The sequence below is a fragment of the Hemiscyllium ocellatum genome, chromosome 15 (genome assembly GCF_020745735.1).
Source record: "Hemiscyllium ocellatum isolate sHemOce1 chromosome 15, sHemOce1.pat.X.cur, whole genome shotgun sequence".
NCBI classification, from domain to species: Eukaryota; Metazoa; Chordata; class Chondrichthyes; order Orectolobiformes; family Hemiscylliidae; genus Hemiscyllium; species Hemiscyllium ocellatum.
This window is the reverse complement of record NC_083415.1, coordinates 37,818,219-37,831,766: the sequence shown is the minus strand read 5'-3', so window position 1 is coordinate 37,831,766 and position 13,548 is coordinate 37,818,219. Positions and strand designations below refer to the sequence as shown.

General features: G+C 36.5%; 1 protein-coding gene across 1 annotated transcript in view; it reads left to right on the top strand.

Annotated features, from left to right (window-relative positions):
* The window catches only part of LOC132822752 (sodium/potassium-transporting ATPase subunit beta-1-interacting protein 3-like), a 198,143-nt gene that overhangs the window by 133,354 nt on the left and 51,241 nt on the right, over positions 1–13,548 (top strand). The window contains exon 4 of the mRNA XM_060836053.1: positions 9,785–9,982. Coding sequence (XP_060692036.1) covers positions 9,785–9,982 — 198 coding nt within the window. The remainder of the gene's footprint in view (positions 1–9,784; positions 9,983–13,548) is intronic.

Genomic DNA, 13,548 nt, shown 5'->3' with positions numbered 1-13,548 from the left:
TCATTTAATATTATCTTACCTTTTGCTGTGTTAATTCTTCTTTATAATTAATAATGAATAAAAATGTATTAATATTTTGAGCCTAAATAAAATGTACTCTCGTGTTCCACTATAATTCATTAGTTTCTAATGCAAGAAACAAGAATATTTTAATTAATGAATGACCAGGAACTGCACAACACCTGATCTTTGGAATGCATTGAAGTTCTCATCATTCAGTTGTGTATATATTGTAAAAATTCCAAATACAGAGCTATCCAGGCTCATTTTTCACGGTATTATTCAAGGCTGGATTACAATTTAAAAAATTTCCCCTGGTGATTTATTTTATTCTTTTTTTACTAGATTATGTAATCTGCTGTTGTTTCTCTGTGATTTTTTTTGTGGGTGAGTGCCAGTGAACACAATAATGTTTAAAGGAGTGTATTAAACATTTGAACAGGGAACTTTGTAGAATAGAATTTTTTTAAATCTCTCTGGTATCCTGACAATTTTTCCTAGTATTACCCATGTATTCTTGCTCCAATGATTAATTCTGCAATTATTATTTTCTCCATGAATTATTGTTATTTTCTTTTTTGCTTCCTATCAAATTCTCTTTCCAATTAATGATTCTTGATTTATCTCTTATGATCCATTTCTGTTTTGCATTTGCTTTTATCTCCTGTATAATTTCTCCTTTACTGTCTTTAATATTTCATTCTGCCCATGCTCTCTCTATTTATGGATGTCGTATTCTGTAATATTCATTTGAATCTTTTTGATACCTTACATTATGATCTGTTCCTATTTCTTTCCTCATTTGTATTCATTTCTTAATGCCTGTCTTTCTTGTTTTCTTCAGTTTGCTAAATCCATTAATCCATCAAAATTGCATCTTGGCCTCTCCAAAATATTTTATTGCGCCAGCAGACTCATTGGGGTTATTACAATAAGTGATGGAAAGGGAGGTTCAAATGCAATATAATACATGTTTTAGAAAGGGTATATAGACCCAGAGAATGATTGCAGCAGCCCTGCAGACAACAAATTTGCTTTTGTTTTATATCAAATGCCAGTTGAGTTCTTGCAAGAGATCAAAGCCGAACCCAATCAACAGTTTATTTCTTCATTTGAAGCTCTTGCTCGACTGAAAACAGTGAGGGAGGGATTTTAATCCTACCCTGCTTCAGCAGTAACCAGAAGGGTTGACAGTTAATAAAACCAGAAAACGTTGGAAAAACTCAGCTGATCTGGTTGCATCTATGAAGAGAGAAGCAGAATTAACATGTTGTGTCTGACTCAGCCATTGGACTTGAAACATTTACCCTGTTTCTCTCCTCAGGTACTGCTAGATCTGCCAATTTTTTCCAGCACTTCCTGTTTTTATTCCAGGTCTCCAGTGTCTGCAGTATTTTGCTCTTATTTCAGGTTGACTGTTAAAATTGCCAATGCCTCTTACCTACCCTAAAGTCACTGATGAATTTAGATTCTAAGTGGCTGAACTAAGCAGACACTAAGTTCATTTGTCCAAATCCTGGTGGCGGATAATTTTACATTACTGTATGTATGTTTAGTCCAAATGATTTTAATGGAATCTGACTGCAATTTTAACTTGCTAGCTTGAAATGGCCAGACCATTCAACAACAAAGTTGATCAGGTTGAAAGATGCCCATAAAAAATTAGTTGTTTTATTTCATATTTATTTATTGCTAATACTACACTGCATGCCACTAGGAATACTTTACCATTCTGCTGAATACTCATTTCTCAGCTCCATTCTCAACCACTTCCTCACAAATGCAAATACTGGTGTGACAAATTCAAATGAGAATTAACTGATCTCACCTAGGACTCTCCAGCTTGTACAGATTTCCACCATTTCCCTATGAGTTTTCAAATCCCACCACTGCTCTCCCATCCCAGTCTGGCTTCGAATTTATGGCCCATGTTTTTTAGATTTATTGCTTACTTTTAGAGCCTGTTTTCTAGAACTGTTGGACATCGTGCAGTCTTCTTGTTGAAAATGAAAACAACTTTGGAATCCTTAAAAATAATAAATTTTGATAGTTTGGCTCCTGATTGGTAACTTTTCAGATTTTTAAATGTTCCATTTCAGAGTTACTTAACAGTCAGTGGAAGAGGTTGATCTTGTGGACTTGAGATATGTGTATGATTCATTTGTGAAAGGGTTCAAGTCTAATATTATTTTTATAGGGCTATTGAATCATGATGAAATTTAAGCATTCCATTTGACATACATGAAGTTTTTATGTCTTTTGCTTTCCAATGATAAGAAAATATTGCTGAAAAAAGGACTCACCTTTGTCAAAGTTTTCGTGTGCACTTATTAGTGCAATTCATGAGAGTATCAATTCAAGGGAAAAACATATATACTGCCTGAGGTAAATGTGTTGATTGGTGGACTCTAATTGTTTGAGATATTGCCATGGAGAAAACACCAATTAATTTTAATTGAAAGTTATCTGTCAGGTTTTGTTTAAATTTAAACCAGGCAGGTGTACTCTAATTGGTTAAGACATTGCCCTGAGAAATGTACTAATGACTAACTGCAGTTTATTTTGTTGAGTTAAAGCAGACGTGGTCTGCATACATGTTCTTACTGCCAGCAAAGAACAGGGCCCTGTATCTTTCACACTATGAGCCTAACTGATTGATTGCCAGTCTAATTCTTTACACATTCAGGATTTTCAAGCAAATGTTGTCCAATTGCAGACTCACATCTAATGTAAACTATGGTATTGTGAGTTTCATGCGCGTGGGTGAGTTGGGGACCTCACCAATGCTTAAGTTCTTCACTCCCAACAACTATTTGAATAAAACAAATATTGTGGAACAACCTCTCACTTTATGTGCTGCAAGTGCTCTCAGGTCTATAGAGCATAGCCTTTGGGCACTGCTAGGTTGTGCTGGTTTTCCAAGTGCATTTCTCCTGAAAATAGCCAGATCACATCATAGATCATGACATTTTGAGTAGAAGTTGCATTGAGTATAGATTGAAAAGCTGATTCAAAAATTCACTTGCAAAGTCAACCTCACACACAAATTGGTCATGCCCCAGATCAAAATACCAAGATTGACATGTTTCTCCTGATTTGCCTGTCTAGCAGCTCGAAGAAGTCTCAAATTAAGCTTGTTTTATCTTATTTCAAAGATGCATTTAAAGTTTTCAAATATTAAAACATATTTAATTCATAAAGGAGCTAATGAGTGTACACTATTGAAATTAATAAATCAGCATAGATTTTTAAAACTATATTCAGTGACTTAATACCAGATTATTTGCTTGGTGGACTAAACATGTTTATTAAAAATGATTATTTTTGGTAGAAACATATTTTTCATGGTGTTAATTAATCTGCACAGGTTATCACTCTCAATACACCAAGGAATATTTCTTAATGTTGAATAACAAAATCAAATACATCCAGAAAAAAAGAACCTTATTTCTGTGTAAGAGATGATGCAAACATAGTGATTTCAGTTCCAGTAATGATGCCTGTGAGACTATATTTTTCACATAAATGTTGAACATACAGGATAGGGAAGTGATTTGGTAAGAGCACCAATGATAGATAATTAGTTTAAAATGACAACCATTATATACGTATTTATAACCATTGTATACTTAGACATAGAACATAGAACATTACAGTGCAGTACAGGCCCTTCAACCTTGAAGTTGCACAAACCTGTGAAATCAATCTGAATCCCATCTAACCTGCACTATTCCATTTTCATCCATATGTTTATCCAATGACCATTTCAATGCCCTTAATGTTGGCAAGTCCACTACTACTCTCTGAGTAAAGAACCTACCTCTGACATCTGTACTATATCTATCAACCCCCCCATTTTAAAGCTATGTCCCCTTGTTCTAGTGATCACCATCCAAGGAAAAGGGCTCTCACTGACCACCCTATCTAATCTTCTGATCATCTTGTATGCCTCTATTAAGTAATCTCTTAACCTTCTTCTCTTTAATGAAAACAGCCTCAAGTCCCTCAGCCTTTCCTCATAGGACCTTCCCTCCATACCAGGCAACATTTTAGTAAATCTCCTCTACACCCTTGCCATTGCTTCCACATCCTTCCTATAATGTGGTGACTAGAACTGTACGCAATACTCCTGGCTGCACCAGAGTTTTGTACAGCTGCAACATGACCTCATAGCTCCGAATCACCAATCGATCTACCAATAAAAGCTAACACACAGTACGCCTTCTTAACAACCCAATAACCTGGGTGGCAACTTTTAAGGATCTGTGTACATGGACACCAAGATCTCTCTGCTCATCCACACTACCAAAACTCTTACCATTAGCCCAGTACTCTTTATTCCTGTTACTCCTTCCAAAGTGAATCACCTCACACTTTTCCACATTAAACTCCATTTGCCACTTCTCAGCCCAGCTCCGCATCTTATTTATGTCCCTTTGTAATCTGCAACATCTGTCTGCAGTGTCCACAGCTCCACTGACTTTAGTGTCATCTGCAAATTTACTAAACCATCCTTCTATGCCTTTATCCAGATAATAAAAATTGACAAACAGTAGTGGCTCCAAAACCGATCCTTGTGGTACACCACGAACAACTAAACTCCAGGATGAACATTTCCCATCAACCACCGCCCTGTGTTTTCTTACAGCTAGCCAATTTCTGATCCAAACCACTAAATCACCGTCAATCCCATGCCTCCATATTTTGTGCAATAGCCTCATGGGGGGGAGCCTTATTAAACGCTTTACTGAAATCTATATTCAACATGTCAACTGCTTTACCCCCATCCATCTGTTTGGTCTCCTTCTCAAAGAAGTCAGTAAGATCTGTGAGGCATGACCTACCCTTCACAAAACCGTGATGACTATCCCAAATCAAATCATTCCTATCTAGATGATTATAAATCCTATCGTTTATAATCCATTCCAAAACTTAGCCCACAAAAGAAGTAAGGCTCACAAGTCTATAATTTTCAGGGTTGTCTCTAGTCCCCTTCTTGAACAAGGGGGACAACATTTGCTATCCTTCAGTCTTCTGGCACTATTCCTGTAGACAATGACGGCATAAAGATCAAAGCCAAAGACTCTGCAATCTCCTCCCTGGTTCCCAGAGAATCCTAGGATAAATCCCATCTGGCCCAGGGAATTTATCTATTTTCACACTTTCCAGAATGGCTAACACCTCCTCCTTGTGAACCTCAACCCCGTCTAGTCTAATAGTTTACATCTCAGTACTTTCCTTCATTTTGTGAAACTTTGCTGTTCTTTGAACTCAACAAAGAGCCAGTGAAATTACATCCTTAACCATTTTGTAGATATCTTAGAAAGTGACTATTTACTTTTTTGAAGTGTTAAGTTGATGGATTTATTGATTCCGTCTGGATTATTATCAGGTTTCATAATACCAATTCATGTGAACTACTAGCGGAAGATATGTCCCCATAGTTTAGTTTAAAAAAAGCAGTTTGGTGTCCTTGATCAAGAGATGAAGGAGTGAATGTTTACACAGTTTTATCTTCAATATTAGTGAATATTTGTAAATTAAAATGTAACCCTCATATGCAGCAACTAACTTACATTTTCATGAAAACATTGGGACTTCAATTTTAAATGTTAAATATATTCTGGAATTAATTTTACCAAATTATTGGGCATAATTAGCTGGAGTAAACTATTATTTTTAATTTTACTGTAGAGAATTTTCACTAAGATGGGAATTTAAATGATCACACGCAGTCATGGAATAAATTCTTAATAATGTTCCGAAGTAAAGGCGGTTGTCTGTGTATGTTACCTTAAAGCAAGTTCACCCTTAAGGACTCTATATGCTGTATGTACAATGCTATTTCTCTCCTGGCAGTTGTTTTCTCTTGTTTGAAAGTTACACTCAGAAATCAGTTCTTTGCTGTAATGTCTGCTTCATACATTTAATGTGTCTTACTGTTTTAAATAAATTAACTCACCAATTTAATCAATCCCTAATGATCAATTGATGTTTAGACTATTATCATTTACATGATATTAACCTGCTGTCTTCACAATGTAATAGTGATAGGCTAATCTGATATTCAAATAACAAATTGAAGCAGCAATTCATAATTGACAGGAAAAACCTGGAGCAATTGTTATGGCAAAATGGCAGAGCTTTGTATTTTGAGGTTTACTGCAGAAGCAAAGATGTTTGCAACATGCCAAACAATTCATCCTTTACCTTCTGATCTCAATATTATCCATACTGAAACATTAATATTGCCATTTTGAAAGATTAGGGTAAGATTGGACTACTGTACTTAACACTGTGAATCCTGTATTTCACCTCTATTGTTGCTATGTTGTCATGTTGCTATCAATCCTAAATATAAATGACACTAATTGTGAATGATAAGTCCCATAATTTAGGATGTAAACATCTTTGTGTAATGTACTGATCAATAAGATTAAATTGAGGTTGTTGTTCTATTGTAGCAGGAAAGAACTAGGATTAGATATTTCCCAGTAGTAGTCTATTGGCTATCCTTCTAATAATCCCCAGAACATCTAAAGTGGTTCTCTGGACTGGATGCGTTGGCCCTGTTTCCTCTCCATAGATGCTGTCAGGTCTGCTGAGGTTCTCCAGGAATGTCTGTTTTTGTTTGTTTCAGATATCCAGCATTTGCAGTTCTTTGTTTGATTTATTTTTATCTAAGAATCTTGAAGGCTAGGACTCATTAGCACTTGGCCATAGACAACTTGCCCAGGGCAATTTGCCAACTCCCTACCATTACAATATTGAAAAGTACACTAACCTTCAGCCCTGAAGAGAGTAGAGCAGTGACAGACAAGGGGTAACATTTTTTTAATGATAAGGCTGATTTTATGGAGGTCAGAAAAGTTCAGATAATCCACTTCCAGCTGTTCTAACACGGTGCATTTGTGTATTACGTTTGTCTCCTACCTAATTCAATGTGGATTCCTGCGGTCGGCTAGGGAATATGCAACAGCCATAATGAAAGAAGAATGGTATCATAAAATTCTTCCCACCATTTCAGAGCACTGTAGTCCTATTCCTTCCCAGTGAGAAGCCTTATAATTTGTAATCTTTAGAAGAGTCATTAGTTTGACCTGTGACTAACAGGTGTGATGATACTGAGAAAAGTAATTATTTGAGTCATAGCTGATTAATTTAAATGCAGTTCTGAAATACTGTCAGAATTGCAGTGCAACAAGTAAACTAAAATTACTGAAATAGAATTTAAGTTTATTCTCAGATCTAATCAATGCAAATGGAAAAGGAACACAAGACTAAAATTCGCAATTGCACATGTTGTGTACAGAATATCCTGTGCTAATTAATCAATGTAATGATGTTTAATAAATTGTTAGGCTATGCTACCTTTTCTGCCTGTGTGCAATTATGTGTGTTCCCTTATTTCACTGAAACACTGAAATAATGGTGAGATAATAAGTGGGTTGGGAGTACTGACAGGGAACCTCACTGCGTTTTTCCACCATTAACTCAAAACTTTGTGTTTGAATTTGGTGGAAGTTTGAGCAGCTCATGGTATAATGAGGCAGTGAAACATCTGGGGAAGCAAACTGGAGGAGCAACAGGGTTTCTTCTTTACTAATGAGATTTCAGGATTGAAAAAAGAAAGCTAGAAAGAATGGAAAAGTAAATGCAGAGTGAATTAGTCAAATTAGGTAGTGTAATAGAGGGAAAGAAAGATTGAATTATGATGAACAGAAAGGAAAGTGAAGTGAAAAGTTTGACTTAGCTTTTTTAAAAATCTCTAGCAATAATTAACTACAAGTAGGAATGAATTTGAGTCATTCAAATTGACCCAGCCTGGACTAAAGATGTTGTCAATACATTAACTACTCTCACATTGGCTTTCATAAAAAGTAGTTGCAATCCATTCCATACTTACATTTCAGTAGTGAATTTACTGAATATTTAATACGAAATTCCAACAAGTTCTTAAGAATTACTGGAGGATAAGAGCAAGGTGTGGTTTGTGTAAAGCAAACAGTGGAGAGGCATTAAGTGACCAGTTTAATGCTTTGAATTTGCTGATTGGTTTGCATTGTTAGTAACAGTGTGCATTTTTAACCTGATGTTATTCTTTCTGCAAAATGTTGCCCCATTTCTCCAGTGTTTCAACATAGTATGGCATATGATTTGAAGAAATTGCATAGAAATTGCTGGCATATATTTCAGTGATATAATAACTAGATTTGTTCCAGGTCTGATCTCAGGGTTGTGCTGTAGCAGATGATCTGAATTGGGGCATGGCAATTGGCCACAGTAGTTCTGTGTTTTCACTTGTGCTTGCCATACCGTGACACGTATGGCAAGCTGTATTTTTATAGATAATGAAGGGGTCAGCTTTGGAATACTCCACAGTTGGATAGCCTCCCTGTCAAGAATCATACATGAAAACTGATCACTTGGGTAAAGCATTGGACGGGGAACATCATTTCTTAACTCCCAAAACAGAGTCATTTGCTTCAGAAGAAGAGGATGAACCTAGGAAAGCAATAAAATACTTTGTATTAATGATTTCTGCCATTATTCATTTGATACTGTTAACTCCTTAAACATTTATGCAAAACTAATATAAAGAGGATTCCTAAACCATGTTTATTTTTACCAACATTTCCTACTCTTGTTCATGGATTCATTTATTTATCACTATTTGGATACTTTATATCAGTTGGATACTTTATATCAGTTACATGTTTTATTATATTCACAGCACATATATAAGGAGCATCATCTGCTGAATGACAATGCAGCAAATATAATAGTTTAAAATACTTTATATTTTGGACGATATTGAATTGCAATTAAAAGCATGTAACTAAAATCATTATTAGTAGTTCACTCTGAATATTAAATTAGTGAACCCCTCTGTCAAATTTAGCATGAACTGACTGCAGCATCATTGCTGAGGCAATGAGTGTGCTTGATATAAAAAGCTGCAGGACATTTGTGCAACACAGCTGACAGCAGTAACACAGTTAATGATGCCATCTTTTGATTGACAGATCTGTTTTGGTCTCTGTGAGTTTTTTTGTTGCTGGAATGTACAAGTCATCACCAGTTATTTCAAACATTTTTGTGAAGTTTATTATAGAAACCTAAACATTTACATAATAACCATCTTCCAGTTAGTTACAATGGCATGGAGCATATATAACCAAATGTAACCAAATGGTCTTGAAATGGCATTGAGGTTCTGAGTGAATATTTATAACACCAACTGAGGAAGCAGTTCATGTATGTATTATTAATCTTATTAGATATTTGTGATTCAAATAATATAGTTCACAGCCATTTAATGGACTCAGAATTAAATACTATATCTGTGACGTGAGACATATTAATAAAAAAACTTATGTGAAATTAGCAAATAAATCTCACTCATTAAAAAAAAACATTTGTAACATGCACCCACAATAATTGGTTGGTAACAGTTACAACATTAACTTCATGCTTGTGGATTGTAGTTTACACAATGACTACTGGCTGTGTTATGGAGGCATAACTTTTTTTTACCAGATTTATCTCACTTTATGGATTGAACCTATTGACATTCAGTATGTGCTTAGAATGTTGGAGGCTGCAAATAATTAGATAACATATTTGCTGTTGTTCTGGTAAAGGGTCATATGTGGAGTAAGGACTGATTCGACTATCAATATAATTTTTACTGATTGTAACCAGTGTTGTTCATAATTTTTATTACAATAATTCAACTTTTGTTATGTGTTTAATATCCAAATATATGCTTCTTTTTATACAGGAGAGTGACCTACTGACATTCAATATTTCTGTGCACCATTCCTGGTGGAGTGAACACGGTCCTGGCTGTGTTAGAAGAGAGATGCCAACTGCCTATGTGAAAAGTTTGGATGGCCATTCCTATATCTCTGTGATGGGTTGCATTATTGATTATCAATATATCGAGGTTATTCACAGCTCCTCTCAAATATTGTTGGCAGTAAGTATGGCACTTGATGACTACAACACTCTCAGATATTCACACATAGCATTGTGCTGCTAAGTAATGTGGTAAAATCTCTGTGATCCTCTGAACAGTGTGAGAAATATGTTTTCCATGCAGTCAGAACTTTACCAAATCATAGAAAAATATCAAGAATTCTGTACATCCTCCAAGTTATCTGTCACTATACAGTCATACTCCATATATGGGTGGCTCAGTGGTTTGCATTGTTGCCTCACAACACCAGGGACCAAGGTTCAATTCCAGCTTTGGGCGACTGTCTGTGTGGAGCTTGCACGTTCTTCCCATTTCTGCTGGGTGCTCCAGTTTCCTCCCCACAGTCCAAACATATGCAGATTAAGTGAATTGGCCATGCTAAATTGCCTCGCAGTGTCTAGGGATGTGCAAGTTACGTGGATTGACCATGGTAAATGTGAGGTGGGTCTGGATGGGATGCTGTTTCAAGGGTTTGGTGCAGACTTGATGGGCTAAATGGCCTTTATCTGCACTGTAGGGATTCATATGAAGTCCACATAATAAAGTGCACTGTATAACTATATGATTCCATTGCATTTTGTTATATTATTTATAAACATTCTAAATCATAAAACATTTATAGCAATAGTCCTGGTTTCTTATATCCAATTTAGTTTGATCTATCTCATTGTGTCAGATTCGTAATTAAATCAATACCTAATTATAACTCTGCTTACTAAATAGTTCCTGGCAAATAAATAGATGATAAGCAAGAAATAGATTATTTTCTATTTTGTTAGTGACATCCCTGACAGTTTGAAGTATGCACGTTTAATTGCCAGCTTTGCCAGTTTATGCTACAATTTATCTTACCGTTAAAATATTTCTACTTACCAAGAGAACAATAGTTAAAATTTTAGCAAAATACTGTCTCAGAAAAGAAATTGCCAATGGATTAATTTTCCCATGCAGCTTTCAGAAAATTACTCTGAATACATAAACAGCTGAGTATATAAGTTAGTTAGCTGAGCTTTGAAGGTTTGTTTTCAGATGTTTTGTCACCATACATCATCTGTGCGAGTCTCCGGTGAAGCACCGGTGGTATGTCCTGCCTCTCTGTTTATAGGTCTTGGTTTCTTAAGGTGGGTGATGTCATTTCCAGTTCTATCTGATGTACAAACAGGAAACTTGCCACCAGGATACATGAACACCAACTGGCCACAAAAAGACATGACCCACAATCACTAGTATCCTTACATACAAAGAAGGACACCACTTTAAGTGGGACAACACGCACAACTTAGGACAGGCGAAACAAAGACATACATGAGAATTCTTAGAGACATGGCATTCTAACCAGAACTCCATCAATAAACACATCGATTTCGATCCTATCTACCTTCCCTTGAAAAAATGAACCGGAAATGACATCACCCACCTTAAGAAGCCAAGACCTATAAACAGAGAGACAGTACATGCCACTGGCACTTCATCAGAGACTCTGACTGATGATGTTGTCTAGTATGGTGACAAAACATCTGAAGACAAACATACAAGCTCAGCGAGCTAACATACATACTTATCGTCAACCTGAGCTACAAATCTTCTCGAAAATCGCTAGAAATAGCTCTAAGTATTTTATAAAAATCATATCACAACTATTTAATCCCTAATTAAGACATATATTTGTATTCAATGCAAATACCTTATAAATCTTGACTGAATGGGAGTTGTTTGTCAAGCTGTGAACTGACAGCCACCCCATTGCAATGATGATAGTTTATGAAATGTCATGCAGCACAAATCCAAAGCAGGGATGATGGTGAGCATCAACATTGATGCTAAGACAGCAAGCAAGCAGCCCTCAAATCTATGAGGTGGGGATCTGTCCCTGCTGGCAAAGTGTTCTGGCAGTGGCATTCCAATGAGAGATATCAATGTGTTCTAAGTACAGCATTGAAATGCAAAATGGTACTGTCAGTAATTCAGAGATATACTGTGAGGGTGTGGTGAGACTGCTATGCCTTGGATGCCAAAGTTCCCTAATGAGGGGTCCGGGTGGTTTATGCCCATTGACCATTCTCTGAGATATTGGTGCCTAATATGCATGATTGAGGTCCAGGGGAGCAGGTGGTGGGCTAGAATCATCAGATACCCATTCTGATTTTGATGCCACGAATTGTCGTCATTTAGTTTCTATCCAGTAAGTGGGAGAATGTGAATCTGCATATTAATGAGATTAGGTAAAAATAAGTCATTTGCTGCTCACTGGGTTCGAGAATCTCAGTCAGTACGTGGTTAGAATATTGGGTTTGTTTTTCTCACTTGGATGCTTTTCACTGATCATCTCAGATGATTTTCCAAACTTTCTTGCCAATGCCACACTATTCTGGGGTTGGGAAAATCCTGCATCCATGTGTCTGATTTTAATTTTTTTCCTGGTAGCAATTGAATGCCTTTATAATGTATACAGGACTTTGCCAAAATGTACCTTAATTCATCACTGAATACTACTGAAAATCAAAATTTATGCCTTTGCTGGTTATGAGATCTTGCTTTATGCAAATTCATGATGATGCTTGACCTAGTCCAATAGTAAATTCAAGGACATTGTTCCAATTTATGACAAAAGCAGATGATTTCTGTTTGGCAAAGTAAGCCAAGAATTAACTTGAAATCTACTATCATTGAAATATTGGTATTTTCATTAATTTTGATTCAAACTTACTGGAAATTAAATACTAACATGGAAAATCTACGGTTTTGAATCAGGCCATTTGACCCAACAAGTCCACACCAACCCTCCAAAGAGCATCCTACCCAGACTTATCCCCTTACCTTATCCATGTAACCCGGTGTTCCCATGGCTAAAAACCTCCACATCCCTGGACACTATGGGCAAGTTGACTTGGCTAATCCACCTAACCTGTACATCTTTGGACTGTGGGAGGAAACCAGACCACACAGACAAAGGGAGAATGTGCAAACTCCTTATAGACATATGCCTCAAGCTTGAATTGAACCCAGCTTGCACTGTGAGGGAGCAGTGCTAACCACTGAGCCACCTGTAATCCTGAAAATGGGGTTGGGGATCAGGATATGTGATGAACCAAGGCCCATTCACTTTATTGCAAGCATTACATTCAATTAGAGATGACATGGGCACAGTCTGTAGCCAGTGTTATCCAGTGCTATTCACTGGCTTGATATTGTGAGTGGCTAGTGGTACTTAAAGGCACTCTTTATCTGTTAAAAGTAAGCTATTTGCCACTGTAAAAAGTAGTGGATCTCTTTTGTGAACTGGGCAATAATGTATGGCAGATTGGTTGTATGGGTGAGAGAACAATACCAAAGTTTTATAATAATGCACTAGAGGTCCTGGTATATGTGTTGAGCATAAGAAACAATTTATGTATCAGCTAGAGGGCTGGAGGCTCTTGGGATGAATGCTCAGAACAAATGGGTAAAAGTAACAAGAGTGGCCAATCCTAGACCTCTCCAATAACAAGGATGCAGTGCAGGGAAGTGTTTACTGCTTTGCCAAAGTGATTGGGTTCAAACATTAAATGGCATGTCTTACCAACTGT